Consider the following 20,109-nt stretch of genomic DNA (forward strand, 5'->3'; position numbering starts at 1 on the left):
GACCCGGTGTCTCCTGACCTGGACTCCAGGAGGTCCTTCTGCTGAATGTCCTGGCGGTTCCCATTTCCCTCACCTAATGCTGCATGAGGCTTCTTTCTAGTGAGAACTCTTTGAGTTCCATTGAACCAAAACTGTGGCGCATTCTGGCCATGCAACCGTACTTGGAATTGTCCTGAAAGTAAAATTTCATTGATCGTGGTGTCAGGTGCTCTGGGAGGCTCTTTGCTCTTTTCCCTCTGTGTGTGAACGTGGAGGCCGGTGTCTTGTGGCAGTGCCTGTGCCTAGTAGAAAAGGAGATTCATATTGGTCGTTAATCACCAGTGGTAAGCAGCAGTGCAGTTCTGAATGCTTTTTTTTTTTGAGAGGGCATCTCTTATATTTATTGATCAAATGGTCGTTAACAACCATAAAATTCTGTGTAGGGGACACAATGCAGAATCATTATTGAACCCCAAGCCTAATTCTCAACAGTCCCAATCTTCTGAAGCATAACGAGCAAGTTCTTACATGGTGAACAAGTTCTTACATGGTGAGCAGTGCAAGGGAAGTCATATCACAGAAACTTTCGGTTTTGATCACGCATCGTGAACTATAAACAATCAAGTCAGATATGATTATTCATTTGATTTTTGTACTTGATTTATATGTGAATCCCACATTCCTCCCATATTTTTTTAAATAAAATGCTGAAGTGGTAAGTAGATGCAAGATAAAGGTAGAAAACATAATTTAGTGCTGTAAGAGGACAAATGTAGATAATCATGTCTGTGCCTATAGACTAAGCATTAATCCAGGCTAGACAAGGGCAAGAAAACATCCACGGATGCGGAAGATTTCTCTCAAAACAGGGGGACTGAGGTTCTAAGCCTCACCTCTGTTGATCCCCAATTTCTAACCTGATGGCCCCCCTGCGACTGTGCCTGTCTTAGGTTGTTCCTCCCTTGAGGAATCTTACCCGTCTCTGGCTAACCAGTCATCTTCTGGGGCCATACAGGGAAATATAAAGTTGGTAAGTGAGAGAGAAGCAATATTGTTTGAAAAGGTTAGCTTTTTACTTCTTTGAAGATTTATGCCCTGTGGCTTCTATGCCCAGCATTTGTCTTGAGGTGTCTTTACCACTTGGAAGAATTATGATACTTGGAAATTTTCGATATGAGGCATCAATTCTACTTAAGGGTTGTAATTAGGAAGGAAGAAGAAAAGCTATAGAAGTAGCAGATGGAAGGAAACATGGGAAGATTGATTATTTCTTTGACATATCTTCTTGTAGAGTAACATAAGCATGCATAGGTTTTAAACTACTAATTAAATTGCACACACACATTAACATAATAGGAATACAGCTATATAACTAAAGCAGACCTACAATTACCAGCCATATCCAGTGAAACCAAGAAAACCAGTTAGGTATCCTAGGCATTTGTGAAAACTTATCAATGGCATGATGGATATTGTCTAACTGAATTTGAATAGTTTGAGAAAAATCAGACAAATTAAAACAACACATTCCTGGGAACTGTTCACATCCCATATGTTCTTTTAACAGTAGATAGTCTATAGTCGCACGATTTTGGAGCACTGCAACTTGAACTTCCCCTAATTCTTGGTTGAGTTCCGACAGTATAGATCCAGTCAAATTTGTTGTTTTACTGTATGCACAGGCCAGCTTAGATATCTCCTTCTTCATTCCCATGGCAAGTCCAGGAACCGGTGGGATGAAAGAAGCTACAACTGCAATAGCGCCAGGATCTTTGTTGAAGTTTTTTGATGTTCATCCTCTGGAATGACTCTTCCAGAGGATGTTGTTGTTGGAAGTTCTTCTTCATATCGTGTCTTAATTCATTTTCTGGGTAGCCAAATTAGGCTTTGATCCTCTGCATAGACACAAACAAAACCTTTGCTCACACTTTGATATGACCTTTATACCATTGTGAAGAACCTATTGGAGACCACCACACAGGAACTGCTTTTTTTTTTAAGAGAAAGGAATATTATCAGAAAAAAGTACTTCCATAGTTGATCATCTGACACCCCTTAAAAGATCAAAATTAAGGATATGTAAAGCATGAATTAATCATTGATTTGCAGTTAGTTTTATCCTATCAGGGAGTAATCCCCCTTTTCTTTCTCTTTTTTTTTCTTATCATTAATCTACAATTACATGAAGAATATTATGTTTACTAGGCTCTCCCCTATACCAAGTCCCCCCCACAAACCCCATTACAGTCACTGTCCATCAGCATAGCAAAATATTGTAGAATCACTGCTTGTCTTCTCCATGTTGCACAACCCTCCCCTTTCTCCCACCCCCCACATTATGCATGCTAATCATAATTTCCCCTTTCTTCTTCCCCCTCCTTATCCCTCGCTACCCACCCATCCTCCCCAGTCCCTTTCCCTCTGGTACCTGTTAGTCCCTTCTTGGGTTCTGTGATTCTGCTGCTGTTTTGTTCCTTCAGTTTTTCCTTTGTTCTTATACTCCACAGATGAGTGAAATCATTTGGTATTTCTCTTTCTCCACTTGGCTTATTTCACTGAGCATAATACCCTCTAGCTCCATCCATGTTGTTGCAAATGGTAGGATTTGTTTTCTTCTTATGGCTGAATAATATTCCATTGGGTATATGTACCACATCTTCTTTATCCATTCACCTACTGATTTACACTTAGGTTGCTTCCAATTCTTCACTATTGTAAATAGTACTGCGATAAACATAGGGGTGCATCTGTCTTTTTCAAACTGGAGTGCTGCATTCTTCGGGTAAATTCCTAGGAGTGGAATTCCTGGGTCAAATGGTAAGTCTATTGTGAGCATTTTGAGGAACCTCCATACTGCTTTCCACAATGATTGAGCTAATTTACATTCCCACCAGCAGTGTAGGAGGGTTCCCCTTTCTCCACAACCTCACCAACATTTGTTGTTGTTTGTCGTTTGGATGGTAGCTATCCTTACTGGTGTGAGGTGATACCTCACTGTGGTTTTAATTTGCATTTCTCTGCTAATTAGCGATGTGGAGCATCTTTTCATGTGTCTGTTGGCCATCTGAATTTCTTTTTTGGAGAACTGTCTGTTCAGTTCCTCTGCCCATTTTTTAATTGGATTATTTGTTTTTTGTTTGGTGAGGTGGGTGAGCTCTTTATGTATTTTGGATGTCAAGCCTTTATCGGATCTGTCATTTACAAATATATTCTCCCATATTGTAGGGTACATTTTTGTTCTATTGATGGTGTCTTTTCCTGTACAGAAGCTTTTCAGCTTAATATAGTCCCACTTGTTCATTGTTGCTGTTGTTTTCCTTGCCCGGGGAGATATGTTCCAGAAGAGGTCACTCATGTTTATGCCTAAGAGATTTTTGCCTATGGTTTTTTCTAAGAGTTTTATGGTTTCATGACTTACATTCAGGTTTTTGATCCATTTCGAATTTACTTTTGTGTATGGGGTTAGACAGTGGTCCAGTTTCATTCTCCTACGTGTAGCTGTCCAGTTTTGCCAGCACCATCTGTTGAAGAGACTGTCGTTTCACCATTGTATGTCCATGGCTCCTTTATCAAATATTAATTGACCATATATGTTTGGGTTAATGTCTGGAGTCTCTAATCTGTTCCACTGGTCTGTGGCTCTGTTCTTGTGCCAGTACCAAATTGTCTTGATTACTATGGCTTTGTAGTAGAGCTTGAAGTTGGGGAGTGAGATCCCCGCCACTTGATTCTTCTTTCTCGGAATTGCTATGCTATTCAGGGTCTTTGGTGTTTCCATATGGATTTTTGAACTATTTGTTCCAGTTCATTGAAGAATGTTGCTGGTAATTTGATAGGGATTGCATCAAATCTGTATATTGCTTTGGGCAGGATGTCCATTTTGACGATATTAATTCGTCCTAGCCAAGAGCATGGGATGAGTTTCCATTTGTTAGTGTCCGGTTTAATTTCTCTTAAGAGTGTCTTGTAGTTTTCATGGCATAGGTCTTTCACTTCTTTGGTTAGGTTTATTCCTAGGTATTTTATTCTTTTTGATGCAATTGTGAATGGAGTTGTTTTCCTGATTTCTCTTTCTATTGGTTCATTGTTAGTGTATAGGAAAGCCACAGAGTTCTGTGTGTTAATTTTGAATCCTGCAACTTTGCTGTATTCCGATATAGGTTCTACTAGTTGTGGAGTGGAGTTTTTAGGGTTTTTTATGTACAATATCATGTCATCTGCACATAGTGACAGTTTGACTTGTTCTTTACCAATCTGGATTCCTTGCATTTCTTTGTTTTTTCTAATTGCTGTGGCTAGGACCTCCAGTACTCTGTTAAATAACAGTGGGGAGAGTGGGCATCCCTGTCTTGTTCCCAATCTCAGAGGAAAAGCTTTCAGCTTCTCGCTGTTCAGTATGATGTTGGCTGTGAGTTTATCATATATGGCCTTCATTATGTTGAGGTACTTGCCCTCTATTCCCATTTTGCTGAGAGTTTTTATCATGAATGGATGTTGAATTTTGTCAAATGCTTTTTCAGCATCTATGGAGATGATCATGTGGTTTTTGTCTTTCTTTTTGTTGATGTGGTGGATGATGTTGATGGATTTTCGAATGTTGCACCTTCCTTGCATCCCTGGGATGAATCCCACTTGGTCATGGTGTTTGATCCTTTTGCTATGCTGTTGAATTCTGTTTGCTAATATTTTATTGAGTGTTTTTGCATCTACATTCATCAGGGAGATTGGTCTGTAATTTTCTTTTTTGGTGGGGTCTTTGCCTGGTTTTGGTATTAGGGTGATGTTGGCTTCATAGAATGAGTTTGGAAGTATTCCCTCCTCTTCTATTCTTTGGAAAACTTTAAGGAGAATAGGTATTATGTCTTCTCTGTATGTCTGATAAAATTCCGAGGTAAATCTGTCTGGCCAGGGGATTTTGTTGTTGGGTAGTTTTTTGATTACTGTTTCAATTTCTTTGCTCATAATTGGTTTGTTTAACTTTTGTGTTTCTTCCTTGGTCAGTCTTGGAAGGTTGTTTTTTTCTAGGAAGTTGTCCATTTCTTCTAGGTTTTCCAGCTTGTTAGCATAGAGGTTTTCATAATAGTCTTTAATAATTCTTTGTATTTCTGTGGAGTCTGTTGTGATTTTTCCATTCTCATTTCTGATTCTGTTGATGTGTGTTGACTCTCTTTTTCTCTTAATAAGTCTGGCTAGAGGCTTATCTATTTTGTTTACTTTCTCAAAGAACCAGCTCTCGGTTTCATTCATTTTTTCTATTGTTTTATTCTTCTCAATTTTGTTTATTTCTTCTCTGATCTTTATTATGTCCCTCCTTCTGCTGACTTTAGGCCTCATTTGTTCTTCTTTTTCCAGTTTTCATGATTGTGATGTTAGACTATTCATTTGGGATTGTTCTTCCTTCTTTAAGTGTGCCTGGGTCGCTATATACTTTCCTCTTAAGACTGCTTTCGCTGCGTCCCACAGAAGTTGGGGCTTTGTGTTGTTGTTGTCATTTGTTTCCATATATTCCTTGATCTTTATTTTAATTTGTTCGTTGATCCATTGATTATTTAGGAGCATGTTGTTAAGCCTCCATGTGTTTGTGAGCCTTTTTGTTTTCTTTGTAGAATGTATTTGTAGTTTTATACCTTTGTGGTCTGAAAAGTTGGTTGGTAGAGTGTCAATCTTTTGGAATTTCCTAAGGCTCTTTTTGTGAGCTAGTATGTGGTCTATTTTGGAGACTGTTTCATGTGCACTTGAGAAGAATGTATATCCTGTTTCTTTTGGATGTATAATTCCATAGATGTCTATTAGGTCCATCTGTTCTAGTTTGTTGTTCAGTGCCTCCGTGTCCTTACTTATTTTCTGCCCAGTGGATCTATCCTTTGAGGTGGGTGGTGTGTTAAAGTCTCCTAAAATGAATGCATTGCATTCTATTTCACCTTTAGTTCTGTTAGTATTTGTTTCACATATGCTGGTGCTCCTTTGTTGGGTACATATATATTTAGAAAAGTTATATCCTCTTGTTGGACTGAGCCCTTTATCATTCTGCAATGTCCTTCTTTATCTCTTGTTACTTTCTTTGTTTTGAAGTCTATTTTGTCTGATACTAGTACTGCAGCACCTGCTTTCTTCGCTCTGTTTGCCTGAAATATGTTTTTCCATCCCTTGACTTTTAGTCTGTGCATGCCTTTGGGTTTGAGGTGAGTTTCTTGTAAGCAGCATATAGATGGGTCTTGCTTTTTTATCCATTCTGTTACTCTGTGTCTTTTGATTGGTGCATTCAGTCCATTTACATTTAGGGTGACTATTGAAAGATATGTACTTATTGCCATTGCAGGCTTTAGATTCGTGGTTGCCAGAGGTTCAAGGTTAGCTTCTTTAGTATCTTACTGCCTAACTTAGTTCGCTTATTGAGCTGTTATATACACTGTCTGGAGATTCTTTTCTTCTCTCCCTTCTTATTCCTCCTCCTCCATTCTTTATATGTTGGTTGTTTTATTCTATGCTCTTTCGTGTTTCCTTTAACTGCTTTTAGTGGGTAGTTGTTATTTTTTGCCTTTAGTTTGTATTTGGTTGGTCTGCTTTCTTTGCTGTGATTTTATTTTCTCTGGTGACATCTGTTTAGTCTTAGGAGTGCTCCCGTCTAGAACAGTCCCTCTAAAATACCCTGTAGAGGTGGTTTTTGGGAAGCAAATTCCCTCAACTTTTGCTTGTCTGGGAATTGTTTAATCCCTCCTTCATATTTAAATGATAATCGTGCTGGATACAGTATTCTTGGTTCAAGGCCCTTCTGTTTCTTTGCATTAAATATATCATGCCATTCTCTTCTGGCCTGTAAGGTTTCTGTTGAGAAGTCTGATGATAGCCTGATGGGTTTTTCTTTATAGCTGACCTTTTTCTTCTCCCTAGCTGCCTTTCAAACTCTGTCCTTGTCCTTGATCTTTGCCATTTTAATTATAATGTGTCTTGGTGTTGTCCTCCTTGGGTCCTTTTTGTTGGGAGTTCTGTGTACTTCCCTGGTCTGATCGATTATTTCCTCCCCCTGTTTGGGGAAGTTTTCAGCAATTATGTCTTCAAAGACACTTTCTATCCCTTTTTCTCTCTCTTCTTCTTCTGGTGCCCCTATAATCTGATATTGTTCCTTTTGGATTGGTCACACAGTTCTCTTAATATTGTTTCATTCCTGGAGATCTTTTTATCTCTCTCTGTGTCAGCTTCTATGTGTTCCTGTTCTCTGGTTTCTATTCCATCAATGGCCTCTTGCATCTTATCCATTCTGCTTATAAATGCTTCCAGAGTTTGTTTCAGTTCTATAATCTCCTTCCGGACATCTGTAATCTCCCTCCAGACGTCTGTAAGTATTCTGGAACGCTACCATCCAGCTGTGGGGTCTCTGACCCTTTAAGACTTCCAAAAAGCACTTGCTTTTCTTTCTCTCCAGGGCGCTGGCTGCAGGGACCTGCTCACAGGTCTTACTGTCCTGTTTCCCTAGTTTTCATCACCCCACACATGCACTGTGTCTACGCTCTGGTGGTGATGGGTAGGGCTGGGTGTTTAACAGTCCTGGGCTCCCTCTCCCTCCCCAATCTGACTCCTCTACTCCCACAGGGAGCTGCGGTGTGGGGCGCTTGGGTCCCACCAGCCCACGGCTTGTATCTTACCCCCTTAATGAGGCGCTGGGTTCTCACAGGTGTGGATGTAGCCTAGCTGTTGTCCTGTGTCTTCTGGTCTATATTTAAGGAAGAGTTGTCTTTGCTGTATTTTCAAAAATGTATGTGGTTTTGGAGGAGATTTCCACTGCTCTACTCACCTGGCCATCTTAGCCCTGCACACCAGATTGCTTTTTTGAAAGACAAACTTCTTTTCCTTTGTCTTCGGTTAGGATACTCTGTGTTGTTCTTCTTATAGTTTGACTTGTAAACATACAAACCGGAAACAAATAAGCAGCTCATACTGTATAACCACAGGGTGTTAAACCTGAGTTCCTGTTAGAACAGCAGCCGCTACCTCAGAAAGCAATGTTTATTTTAGAGAATTTTCCTAATGCTAGTGTCTTTGTGCCTCCCTGGCTGGTTCATAGAGAAGTCTGGGAAATACATTGATTTCTCTTTCATTAAGAGGGTTTTCATATCAAACACCAGTGTCTGAAGTCATACACTGACCTCTACGTATGAACACAATAGTTTGCTGTTCTCAGAACACAGCAGTTGTGGATGTGTATAGGCAGAGAGAACTCACTTTGTATCTTTGACAAATGGTAACTTAAGAGAACATGACAAATTGTTTTATGGCAAATAATTTCACTGAAAAGTTTGCCAAGTTGGCCAGTTCCTAGAAAACTCTATTAAAAGTGACAGGAGAAGATTTAGACAATTCCAATAGCCCTATATCCTGTTAAGTAAATGGGAACACAATAAATAATATTCCCCTAAAGATCTAAGCCCAGTGGTTCTACTGGTCAATGACATGACATAGTCTAGAAAGAAATTACTCCGTGTTCATGGAGGTCCTCCTAGAGAATAGGAGAAACGTTCTCCAAGTGGTTTCCTGTAGGTAATGTAACTGGATACCAAATATGACAAGGAACCTAACATTAATTAACACTGCAGGCCACTCTATTTAGTTATCAAGGCAAACTTCCAGACAAACATTAGTGCACTGAATTCTGCAATGTACCAAGAAAATAATACGCAATGGTGTAGGTTATAGTCCCAGAATGCAATTCTGACTTAGCCTTAGAAACATAAGCAGATCAATATGAACTGTGACATTAACAGGTTGAATGAAACAATGATATGATTTTCTCAGTAAATGCAGAACAAAGGTTTGACAAAACGTAACATAGCAAATCCAGAAATAAGGTTTGCTAAAATTTAGCATGAATTCATGCCATAGAAATTTTCACAAACCAAAATTAAAGTGTCACCTAGCGATGTCCCAGAGTACATGCTTCATGACCCCGCAGATCGTGTCCTGGAGGAGTGTGTGCCAGGACAGGTCTTTCCCAGCTTGCCCGCCTGGAACAGTCCCACATGGAACAGCCCCTTTGGGCACTTACAGATGCACAGATACATTGTTACTTGTTGCTAGAAGGCAGTGTGGCTTCTCCAGGACACACAGCTGTGTGCACAGCTTGGGGAGGGTTCTGGTCCTCCACTGCATTTAGTCCTTCTTTCCTCCGTGCTGCCATCCTGACGTAGATGGTATTTGGAATTGTATCCCTGTGAGTTTGATTCTGGGTTTCCCTGCCTGTCCCCAGAGCCCTCAGTGGTGTTTGCCAAGGAGCAGCCAGCGCACAGTGAGGTGCATGCCGAGGCGGGGTCCAGCACCACGCTGAGCTGCGAGGTGGCCCGGGCCCAGACGGAGGTGACATGGTACAAGGACAGGAAGAAGCTGAGCTCCAGCTCGAAAGTGCACGTGGAGGCCAAGGGCTGCACCAGGCGACTGGTGGTGCAGCAGGCGGGGAAGGCGGACGCTGGGCACTACAGCTGTGAGGCCGGCGGCCAGAAGGTGTCCTTCCGCCTGGATGTGTCAGGTCAGTGCTTTGGGAGTATTGAGTTAGCACTACGTTGGTACTTACTTAGTACTAAGGAGATGCTCTTGGGAATGGCTTACAACCCAGACATTTGTGCACGTTCTTTAGACTTCATCTCTTCACATCTCTCATTCTTCCATCTCCCATTTTTGTATGACTTTTGGGCCATGGGAGGCTTGGTGAGAAGGGTATGCATGGAAAGGAGAGAGGCCTACTGAAACTCCAGTGATGTTTCCACATAGTAATGCTCAGTCCCACGTTCCTAGCTCCGGCCCAGACCTTCCTGGTGTTCCCTGGTGTCCGGACTCTGGCTGTACGTGATACTTGGGGTCTGGGGTGGAGCAGGTGTCACTCACCTGGGATATGTCAGTGTCCTCCCGTTATATGTTCTGACATCTATCATGTGACATCACCCAGCAATTCAAGCCAGGTCTTGTCAGGGAGAGATGTTACACCTTCACTGAGCCTGGATTAGGGGAAAGTTTGGCCACATCGTGATGCAGAAATATCTGAAATAACTATCAAATCTGGGGTGTGTGGGACACTCCGCCTCCTTTTCAGGGGCATAGAAGTTCTCTGTTATCTTACGTAGCACAATACAGGTGCATGTTTTGTTATAATGTCCGTGGAGAGAGAAGAAAAAATAGACAATTGGTAGCTGCTCTGTTGTGATACTTGCGATTGTTTGAAGCAGATCACGTTTTGCCTTTGTCTTCAGTTCGGATGCCCAGCGTCACAGATGCCCTTTGAGTTACACTTGTACATTTAGGAACAGAAGGGAAAAGTAGCTTCTGCCACACCGACGTGCCTTGCTACTGGGGACGTCCCTGTGGTAGCAGCCTCTGACTGGCAAAGGAGTATTTGTTTTCATAGCATCTCATGATAGTTAGTGTGTAGCTGTGTCTCCTTGGCTGATACGCAGAGAAGTCTAAAAGTCAAATGATCTTCCCTTTGTTAAGAGCCTCGATACCAAACAGAGGTGAGCTGCCATCACACATGGACGCCTAGGTGCCAACACATAAAAGTTTGACATTTCCTCACTATATAATGATTTGCGGGTATGTATAGATATCAAAAACCGCACTATGTATCTCTGTGAAATGTAATTTTTAAGAGTATATGACACAATATTTTATGGCAGTAACTTTGAAAAGTTGTGACAGTTTGGCTAATTCCTGGTAAACTATATGAAAACTGACACAAAAATACAGAAAACTCAGATAGTTCTATGACTTTTAAATAAGTGGAACAGATAATAAAAAGTCCTAAGTGCAGGAGTTCCTTGGTAACCTATATCAAATATTCTGGAAAGCAATTACTCCGCTCATGGAAACTGTTCTATTGAATAGAAAAAGGAGATACTCTCCATAACACACTTTATACGGAAAATGTACTGACGATAAAAGGAGGAGGAATTAAATGAAAGGCCAATCTATTAGGGTGTCAAGGGCAAAATCATGAACAAATTGTTAGCAGAATGGGTGAAGTCAGCAATACATCCAGAGGAGGCTACGCCATGATGGAAGCTACAGTCGGAATTGCAAGTCTGGTTTGACAGAAGCGTTAGACTAATATAAAGCTTGACGTCAGCAGGTAGAGTAAAAAATGATGCAGTTATCTCAATACAGAATAAAAGCATTTGATTAAAATTTAACGTCATAAATGTAGAGAAAAGTGTTTGATAAAATTTGCCATCAATTAGTGCCATAAAATTCTTAACAAGCTGTATAAAGGTGCTCTTGATTTGATAAATGGTTCCACAGGAAACATGAACAACATCACACATAAAGTGAACCTTGGAAGGTTTAACTGTAGATGATTAGGCCACTGTTATCGCTGAGTAATGAGGCAAATTAAATAAAAGGCATACAATTTGGAAAATATAAATGTGGAGTTCACTGATGTTGTGATTACAAACTCAGAAAATCCAGGAGATAAATCATTAGATTAGATAAGACTGTGAAGAAATATTACTGTGTAAAAAAGTCAATATGCAGAAAATACTTCTATATATACCAGCACGAAACACTTGGAAATGAGGTTTTAAAAGAATTGCAATAGCATCAAAACTTTCTAACTCCAAGTGTGATAAAAGGTGCTAAGAGGTTCTGTGCAGGGAAATGATTAAACACTTTTGAGATTGAAATAGATGGATAGGAATCCATGGAAAATGTCAAAGATGTCCATTAATCAAAATCAAAACACATTTTTTGGGTGGATTTGAAAATAATAAGAGGAATCAAAAAAATCAAAAGGCAAAGAACAGCCAACACACTTTTCTCTTGAAGGAACGCAAAACGTGAGCATTTGCTGAGCCAGATATGAGGAATGATCGTAAAGCTACAGTTAATTAAGGCAATGGGGCCTCAATGCAGGGAGAGCTATGAGATCAAAGGAAGAGAACAGTGGGCTCAGAACGAGATCCTTGCCCAGGTGGACTAGAGCCTCCCTCTGATTTCTTACTTGGGTGTCTATGCAAGAAGTAGACAAAGGATGTGTTCGTAAACAGTGCTTGGACCTTTCAACCCTATGGGAGAAAATGTGCTGGTAATTAACGCTGCACACAAAAGTCAACTTCTGGAGGGTTAGCGATCTCAGTGTAGAAGCTGACACCATGAAACCTTCAGATGATCACGTGAGTTACTTAAAGATTTAGGGTAAGGATATTTACAATAGCCAAGATATGGAAGCAACCTAAGTGTCCATCAGTAGATGAATGGATAAAGAAGATGTGGTACATATACACAATGGAATATTACTCAGCTGGAAGAAAAAAACAGATCCTACAATTTGCAACAACATGGATGCAGGTAGAGGGTATTATGCTCAGTGAAATAGGCCAGGCGGAAAAAGACAAGTACCAAATGATTTCAGTCATATGTGGAGTATAAGAAAAAGGAAAACTGAAGGAACAAAACAGCAGCAGACTCACAGAACCCAAGAATGGACTAACAGTTACCAAAGGGAAAGGGACTACGGAGGAGGGGTGGGAAGGGAGGGATAAGTGCAGCGAAAAAGAAAGGGGGCATTACGATTAGCATGTATAGTGCGTGGGGGCACGGGGAGGGCTGTGCAACACAGAGAAGACAAGTAGTGATTTTATAGCATCTCACTACGCTGATGGACAGTGACTGTGAAGGGGTATGTGGGGGGGACTTGGTGAAGGGGGGAGCCTAGTAAACATAATTTCTTCCACGTAATTGTAGATTAATTATACCAAAATTTAAAAAAAAAGATTTAGGGCAAGGAAAGATTTCTTGAATGGAAAACAAATCCCCTAGCACAATAGAACAAGATAGACGTATTGGACTGCATTAGAACTAAAAACTTTGATTCATCAGAAGATTCCATAAGAGAGTGAAACGGCAAGCCGCCCAGTGGGGAACATACTTAACAAAACACACAATCGTCATTCTCTAACACGTAAACACATGAGTGAGTGCCTTAAAATGAATGGAGGCAGGAATACAGTGCTATTGGTAACAGGGCAAAACACAGGGCTGCTGTCATCATAGAAGAGCAAAGAACAATGGCCAGCCTTACTGCTGAGACAAGTCCTCATGTTCATTAGTCACCGGAGAATGAAAAGGAAAACCACAGGGACGTAAAAGCACTTCCACCCGGTTACCACGAGTTGACAACAGTAAGAGCAGGTAAGAGGACGAGCCCCAGGAGTTTTCAAGAATTGCAGAGAAGGACGTCCTCTGAATAACCTTACAGAAGAAACTCTTAGTCCAGGAAGGGGGGCAAGCATGTGCCCCATGACCTCACAGGTCCTCCTCTAGAGGAGCAGTGCCCTGGGAGGGCTTTCCCAGAATCCCCACCTGTAACAGCCCCGTTGGGCAGTGACCGATTCACCAGTAAAGTGTTACTTGTTGTTGGAAGTCAGTGGAGGTACTGAAGGCCACACAGCTGATGCAGAGCCTAGAGAAGTTTCCAGACCACTTGGCACCCTATACAGTCCTTCTTTTCCCAGCATCGCCATGCTTAGATGGGGTCTTTGACCTTGTGTGTCCCTGCCTGTCCCCAGAGCCCTCGGTGGTGTTTGCGAAGGAGCAGCCAGCACACAGTGAGGTGCAGGCCGACGCGGGGGCCAGCGCCACGCTGAGCTGCGAGGTGGCCCAGGCCCAGACGGAGGTGACATGGTACAAGGACGGGAAGAAGCTGAGCTCCAGCTCGAAAGTGCACATGGAGGCCAAGGGCTGCACCAGGCGGCTGGTGGTGCAGCAGGCGGGGAAAGCAGACGCCGGGCAGTACAGCTGTGAGGCCGGTGGCCAGAAGGTGTCCTTCCGCCTGGACGTCGCAGGTCAGTGCTTTGTGGTACTCAATTAGCCTTGCTTGGTGGTAAGGATGAGACTGGCCTACAGCCCAGACGGACCCAGGTGCTTTTCCGGTATCACCTCATCTCTTTCCATCTCTACTTCTCCTCCCCCAACCAGTGTCGGTCCCGTGCTGAGCCCAGGGGCATGGGAGGGGAAGGGTTTGCATGCATCAGGGCCGTCTCGTCCACCTGAGGTGGTGTTTCCACGTAATGGTACTTCAGCAAACGTCCCCAGCAGCAGTCCAGGCTCTCCCTGGTGCTGCCTGTCTCCAGACTCTGGCTGCCCCTGGTGGTTGCAGGCTCAGGGAGACCCGGTGTCTCCTGACCTGGACTCCAGGAGGTCCTTCTGCTGAATGTCCTGGCAGTTCCCATTTCCCTCACCTAATGCTGCATGAGGCTTCTTTCTAGTGAGAGCTCTTTGCGTTTCATTGAACCAAAATAGGGGTGCATTCTGGCCATGCAACCATACTTGGAATTGTCCTGAAAGGAAAATTCCGTTGATCGTGGTGTCAGGTGCTCTGGGAGGCTCTTTGCTCTTTTCCCTCTGTGTGCGAACATGGAGGCTGGTGTCTTGCAGCAGTGCCTGTGCCTAGTAAAAAAGGAGCTTCGTATTGGTCGCTAATCACCAGTGGTAAGCACCAGTGCAGTTCAGAATGCTTTTTGAAAGAAAATCTTGTTTTCCTAAATCTTTGGTTAGGATACTCTGTGTTGTTCTTCTTGGAGTCTGATTTGTAAACATAGAAACAGAAACCAATAAGCAACTCATACTGTATCGCCACACGGTGTTAAACGTGAGTTCCTGTTAGAACAGTAGCGGCTACCTCAGAAAGCAGTGTATATTTTAGAGAATTTTCCTAACGCTAGTGTCTTTGTGCCTCCCTGGCTGGTTCATAGAGAAGTCTGGGAAACACATTGATTTCCCTTTCATTATGGGGGTCTTCATGTCAAATACCAGTGTCTGCAGTCCTACACTGACCTCTAGGTATGAACACAACAGTTTGCTGTTCTCAGAACACAGCGGTTGTGGATGTGTACAGGCAGTGCGAACTCACTCTGTATCTTTGTCAAATGGTAACTTAAGAAAACATGACAAATTGTTTTATGGCAATTAATTTCACTGAAAAGTTTTTCCAAGTTGGCCAGTTCCTAGAAAACTCTGTGAAAAGTGACACAAGAAGATTGAGACAATTCCCATAGCCCTGTCACCTGTTAAGTAAATGGAAACACAATAAATAATATTCCCCTAAAGATCTAAGCACAGTGGTTCTACTGGTAAATCATATGACATAGTCTAGAAAGAAATTACTCCGTGTTCATGGAGGTCCTTCTAGAGAATAGGAGAAACGTTCTCCAAGTGGTTTCCTGTACGTAATGTAACTGGATACGAAATACGACAAGGAACCTAACATTAATTAACACTGCAGGCAACTCTATTTAGTTATCAAGGCAAAATCCGAGACAAATATTAGTGCACTGGATTCTGCAATGTATTAAGAAAATAATACGCCATGCTGAAGGTTAAACTCCCAGAATGCAATTCTGACTTAGCCTTAGAAACATAAGCGGATCAATATGAAGTTTGACATTAATAGGTTGAATGAAACAATGATGTGATCACCTCAGTAAATGCAGAACAAAGGCTTGACAGAATTTAACATGGGAAATATAGAAATAAGGTTTGCTAAAATTTAGCATTAACTCATGCCATACAAATTTTGACAAACCAAAAATAAAAGTGTCACCTAGCGAGGTCAAGGAGTACATGCTTCATGACCCCGCAGATCGTGTCCTAGAGGAGTGTGTGCCAGGGCAGGTCTTTCCCAGCGTGCCCACATGGAACAGTCCCACATGGAACAGCCCCTTTGGGCACTCACAGATGCACAGCTACATTGTTACTTGTTGCTAGAAGGCAGTGGGGCTTCTCCAGGACACACAGCTGTGTGCACAGCTTGGGGAGGGTTCTGGCCCTCCACTCTCCATTGAGTCCTTTTTTCCTCAGTGCCGCCATCCTGACTTAGATGGTATTTGGAACTGTATCCCTGTGTGTTTGATTCTGGGTTTCCCTGCCTGTCCCCAGAGCCCTCGGTGGTGTTTGCCAAGGAGCAGCCAGCGCACAGTGAGGTGCAGGTCGAGGCGGGGGCCAGCGCCACGCTGAGCTGCGAGGTGGCCCAGGCCCAGACGGAGGTGACATGGTACAAGGACGGGAAGAAGCTGAGCTCCAGCTCGAAAGTGCACGTGGAGGCCAAGGGCTGCAGCAGGCGGCTGGTGGTGCAGCAGGCGGGGAAGACGGACGCCGGGCAGTACAGCTGTGAGGCCGGCGGCCAGAAGGTGTCCTTCCGTCTGGACGTGGCAGGTCAGTGCTTTGGGAGTACTGAGTTATCACTACGTTGGTACTTAGTACTAAGGAGATGCTCTTGGGAACAGCTTACAGCCCAGACATTTGTGCACTTTCTTTAGACTTCATCTCTTCAAATCTCCCATCCTTCCATCTCCTATTTTCATATGACTTTTGGGCCATGGGAGGCTTGGTGAGAAGGGTATGCATGGAAAGGAGAGGGGACTTCTGAAACACCAGTGGTGTTTCCACGTAGTAATGCTCAGTCCCACGTTCCTAGCTCCGGCCCAGACCTTCCTGGTGTTCCCTGGTGTCCGGACTCTGTCTGTACGTGACACTTGGCGTCTGGGGTGGAGCAAGTGTCACTCACCTGGGTTATGTCAGTGTCCTCCCGTTATATGTTCTGACATGTACCATGTGACAACACCCAGCAATTCAAGCCAGGTCTTGTCAGGGAGAGATGTTACAGATTCACTGAGCCTGGATTAGGGGAAAGTCTGGCCACATCGTGATGCAGAATTATCTGAAATAACTATCAAATCTGAGGTGTGTGGGACACTCCGCCTCCTTTTCAGAGGCATAGAAGTTCTCTGTTATCTTATGTAGCACAATACAGGTGCATGTTTTGTTATAATGTCCGTGGAGAGAGAAGAAAAAATGGACAACTGATAACTGGTCCTCTGTGATACTTGGGATTGTTTGAAGCAGATCACGTTTTGCCTTAGTCTTCAGTTCGGATGCCCAGCGTCACAGGTGCCCTTTGAGTTACACTTGTACATTTAGGAACAGAAGGGAAAAGTAGCTTCTGCCACACCGACGTGCCTTGCTACTGGGGACGTGCCTGTGGTAGCAGCCTCTGACTGGCAAAGGAGTATTTGTTTTCATAGCATCTCATGATAGTTAGTGTGTAGCTGTGTCTCCTTGGCTGATACGCAGAGAAGTCTAAAAGTCAAATGATCCTAACTCTGTTAAGAGTCTTGATACCGAACAGAGGTGAGCTGCCATCACACATGGACTCCCAGGTGCCAACACATAACAGTTTGACATTTTCTCAGTATATAATGATTTGCGGGTATGTATTGATATAAAAAACCGCACTATGTATCTCTGTGAATTGTAATTTTTAAGAGTATATGACAAAATATTGTATGGCAGTAACTTTGAAAAGTTGTGACAGTTTGGCTAATTCCTGGTAAACTATATGAAAACTGACACAAAAATACAGAAAACTCAGATAGTTCTATGACTTTTAAATAAGTGGAACAGATAATAAAAAGTCCTAAGTGCAGGAGTTCCTTGGTAACCTATATCAAATATTCTGGAAAGCAATTACTCCGCTCATGGAAACTGTTCTATTGAATAGAAAAAGGAGATACTCTCCATAACACACTTTATACGGAAAATGTACTGACGATAAAAGGAGGAGGAATTAAATGAAAGGCCAATCTATTAGGGTGTCAAGGGCAAAATCATGAACAAATTGTTAGCAGAATGGGTGAAGTCAGCAATACATCCAGAGGAGGCTACGCCATGATGGAAGCTACAGTCGGAATTGCAAGTCTGGTTTGACAGAAGCGTTAGACTAATATAAAGCTTGACGTCAGCAGGTAGAGTAAAAAATGATGCAGTTATCTCAATACAGAATAAAAGCATTTGATTAAAATTTAACGTCATAAATGTAGAGAAAAGTGTTTGATAAAATTTGCCATCAATTAGTGCCATAAAATTCTTAACAAGCTGTATAAAGGTGCTCTTGATTTGATAAATGGTTCCACAGGAAACATGAACAACATCACACATAAAGTGAACCTTGGAAGGTTTAACTGTAGATGATTAGGCCACTGTTATCGCTGAGTAATGAGGCAAATTAAATAAAAGGCATACAATTTGGAAAATATAAATGTGGAGTTCACTGATGTTGTGATTACAAACTCAGAAAATCCAGGAGATAAATCATTAGATTAGATAAGACTGTGAAGAAATATTACTGTGTAAAAAAGTCAATATGCAGAAAATACTTCTATATATACCAGCACGAAACACTTGGAAATGAGGTTTTAAAAGAATTGCAATAGCATCAAAACTTTCTAACTCCAAGTGTGATAAAAGGTGCTAAGAGGTTCTGTGCAGGGAAATGATTAAACACTTTTGAGATTGAAATAGATGGATAGGAATCCATGGAAAATGTCAAAGATGTCCATTAATCAAAATCAAAACACATTTTTTGGGTGGATTTGAAAATAATAAGAGGAATCAAAAAAATCAAAAGGCAAAGAACAGCCAACACACTTTTCTCTTGAAGGAACGCAAAACGTGAGCATTTGCTGAGCCAGATATGAGGAATGATCGTAAAGCTACAGTTAATTAAGGCAATGGGGCCTCAATGCAGGGAGAGCTATGAGATCAAAGGAAGAGAACAGTGGGCTCAGAACGAGATCCTTGCCCAGGTGGACTAGAGCCTCCCTCTGATTTCTTACTTGGGTGTCTATGCAAGAAGTAGACAAAGGATGTGTTCGTAAACAGTGCTTGGACCTTTCAACCCTATGGGAGAAAATGTGCTGGTAATTAACGCTGCACACAAAAGTCAACTTCTGGAGGGTTAGCGATCTCAGTGTAGAAGCTGACACCATGAAACCTTCAGATGATCACGTGAGTTACTTAAAGATTTAGGGTAAGGATATTTACAATAGCCAAGATATGGAAGCAACCTAAGTGTCCATCAGTAGATGAATGGATAAAGAAGATGTGGTACATATACACAATGGAATATTACTCAGCTGGAAGAAAAAAACAGATCCTACAATTTGCAACAACATGGATGCAGGTAGAGGGTATTATGCTCAGTGAAATAGGCCAGGCGGAAAAAGACAAGTACCAAATGATTTCAGTCATATGTGGAGTATAAGAAAAAGGAAAACTGAAGGAACAAAACAGCAGCAGACTCACAGAACCCAAGAATGGACTAACAGTTACCAAAGGGAAAGGGACTACGGAGGAGGGGTGGGAAGGGAGGGATAAGTGCAGCGAAAAAGAAAGGGGGCATTACGATTAGCATGTATAGTGCGTGGGGGCACGGGGAGGGCTGTGCAACACAGAGAAGACAAGTAGTGATTTTATAGCATCTCACTACGCTGATGGACAGTGACTGTGAAGGGGTATGTGGGGGGGACTTGGTGAAGGGGGGAGCCTAGTAAACATAATTTCTTCCACGTAATTGTAGATTAATTATACCAAAATTTAAAAAAAAAGATTTAGGGCAAGGAAAGATTTCTTGAATGGAAAACAAATCCCCTAGCACAATAGAACAAGATAGACGTATTGGACTGCATTAGAACTAAAAACTTTGATTCATCAGAAGATTCCATAAGAGAGTGAAACGGCAAGCCGCCCAGTGGGGAACATACTTAACAAAACACACAATCGTCATTCTCTAACACGTAAACACATGAGTGAGTGCCTTAAAATGAATGGAGGCAGGAATACAGTGCTATTGGTAACAGGGCAAAACACAGGGCTGCTGTCATCATAGAAGAGCAAAGAACAATGGCCAGCCTTACTGCTGAGACAAGTCCTCATGTTCATTAGTCACCGGAGAATGAAAAGGAAAACCACAGGGACGTAAAAGCACTTCCACCCGGTTACCACGAGTTGACAACAGTAAGAGCAGGTAAGAGGACGAGCCCCAGGAGTTTTCAAGAATTGCAGAGAAGGACGTCCTCTGAATAACCTTACAGAAGAAACTCTTAGTCCAGGAAGGGGGGCAAGCATGTGCCCCATGACCTCACAGGTCCTCCTCTAGAGGAGCAGTGCCCTGGGAGGGCTTTCCCAGAATCCCCACCTGTAACAGCCCCGTTGGGCAGTGACCGATTCACCAGTAAAGTGTTACTTGTTGTTGGAAGTCAGTGGAGGTACTGAAGGCCACACAGCTGATGCAGAGCCTAGAGAAGTTTCCAGACC

General features: G+C 42.4%; 1 protein-coding gene across 27 annotated transcripts in view; it reads left to right on the forward strand.

Moving 5' to 3' along the window:
• Positions 1-20,109, forward strand: part of OBSCN (obscurin, cytoskeletal calmodulin and titin-interacting RhoGEF) — a 157,924-nt gene that overhangs the window by 38,561 nt on the left and 99,254 nt on the right. For 25 of the 27 annotated variants that reach the window (XR_012124859.1, XR_012124860.1, XR_012124858.1 and 22 more), the window contains 3 exons: positions 9,221-9,496; positions 13,527-13,802; positions 15,895-16,170. Coding sequence is in view for 24 of the 27 variants with exons in the window: in XM_073221246.1 (XP_073077347.1) it covers positions 9,221-9,496; positions 13,527-13,802; positions 15,895-16,170 (828 nt within the window). In the remaining 3 variants the exon portion in view is untranslated. The remainder of the gene's footprint in view (positions 1-9,220; positions 9,497-13,526; positions 13,803-15,894; positions 16,171-20,109) is intronic. The other 2 variants (XM_073221234.1, XM_073221243.1) reach the window with 1 other exon arrangement.

The sequence above is a fragment of the Manis javanica genome, chromosome 14 (genome assembly GCF_040802235.1).
Source record: "Manis javanica isolate MJ-LG chromosome 14, MJ_LKY, whole genome shotgun sequence".
Taxonomy (NCBI): Eukaryota; Metazoa; Chordata; class Mammalia; order Pholidota; family Manidae; genus Manis; species Manis javanica.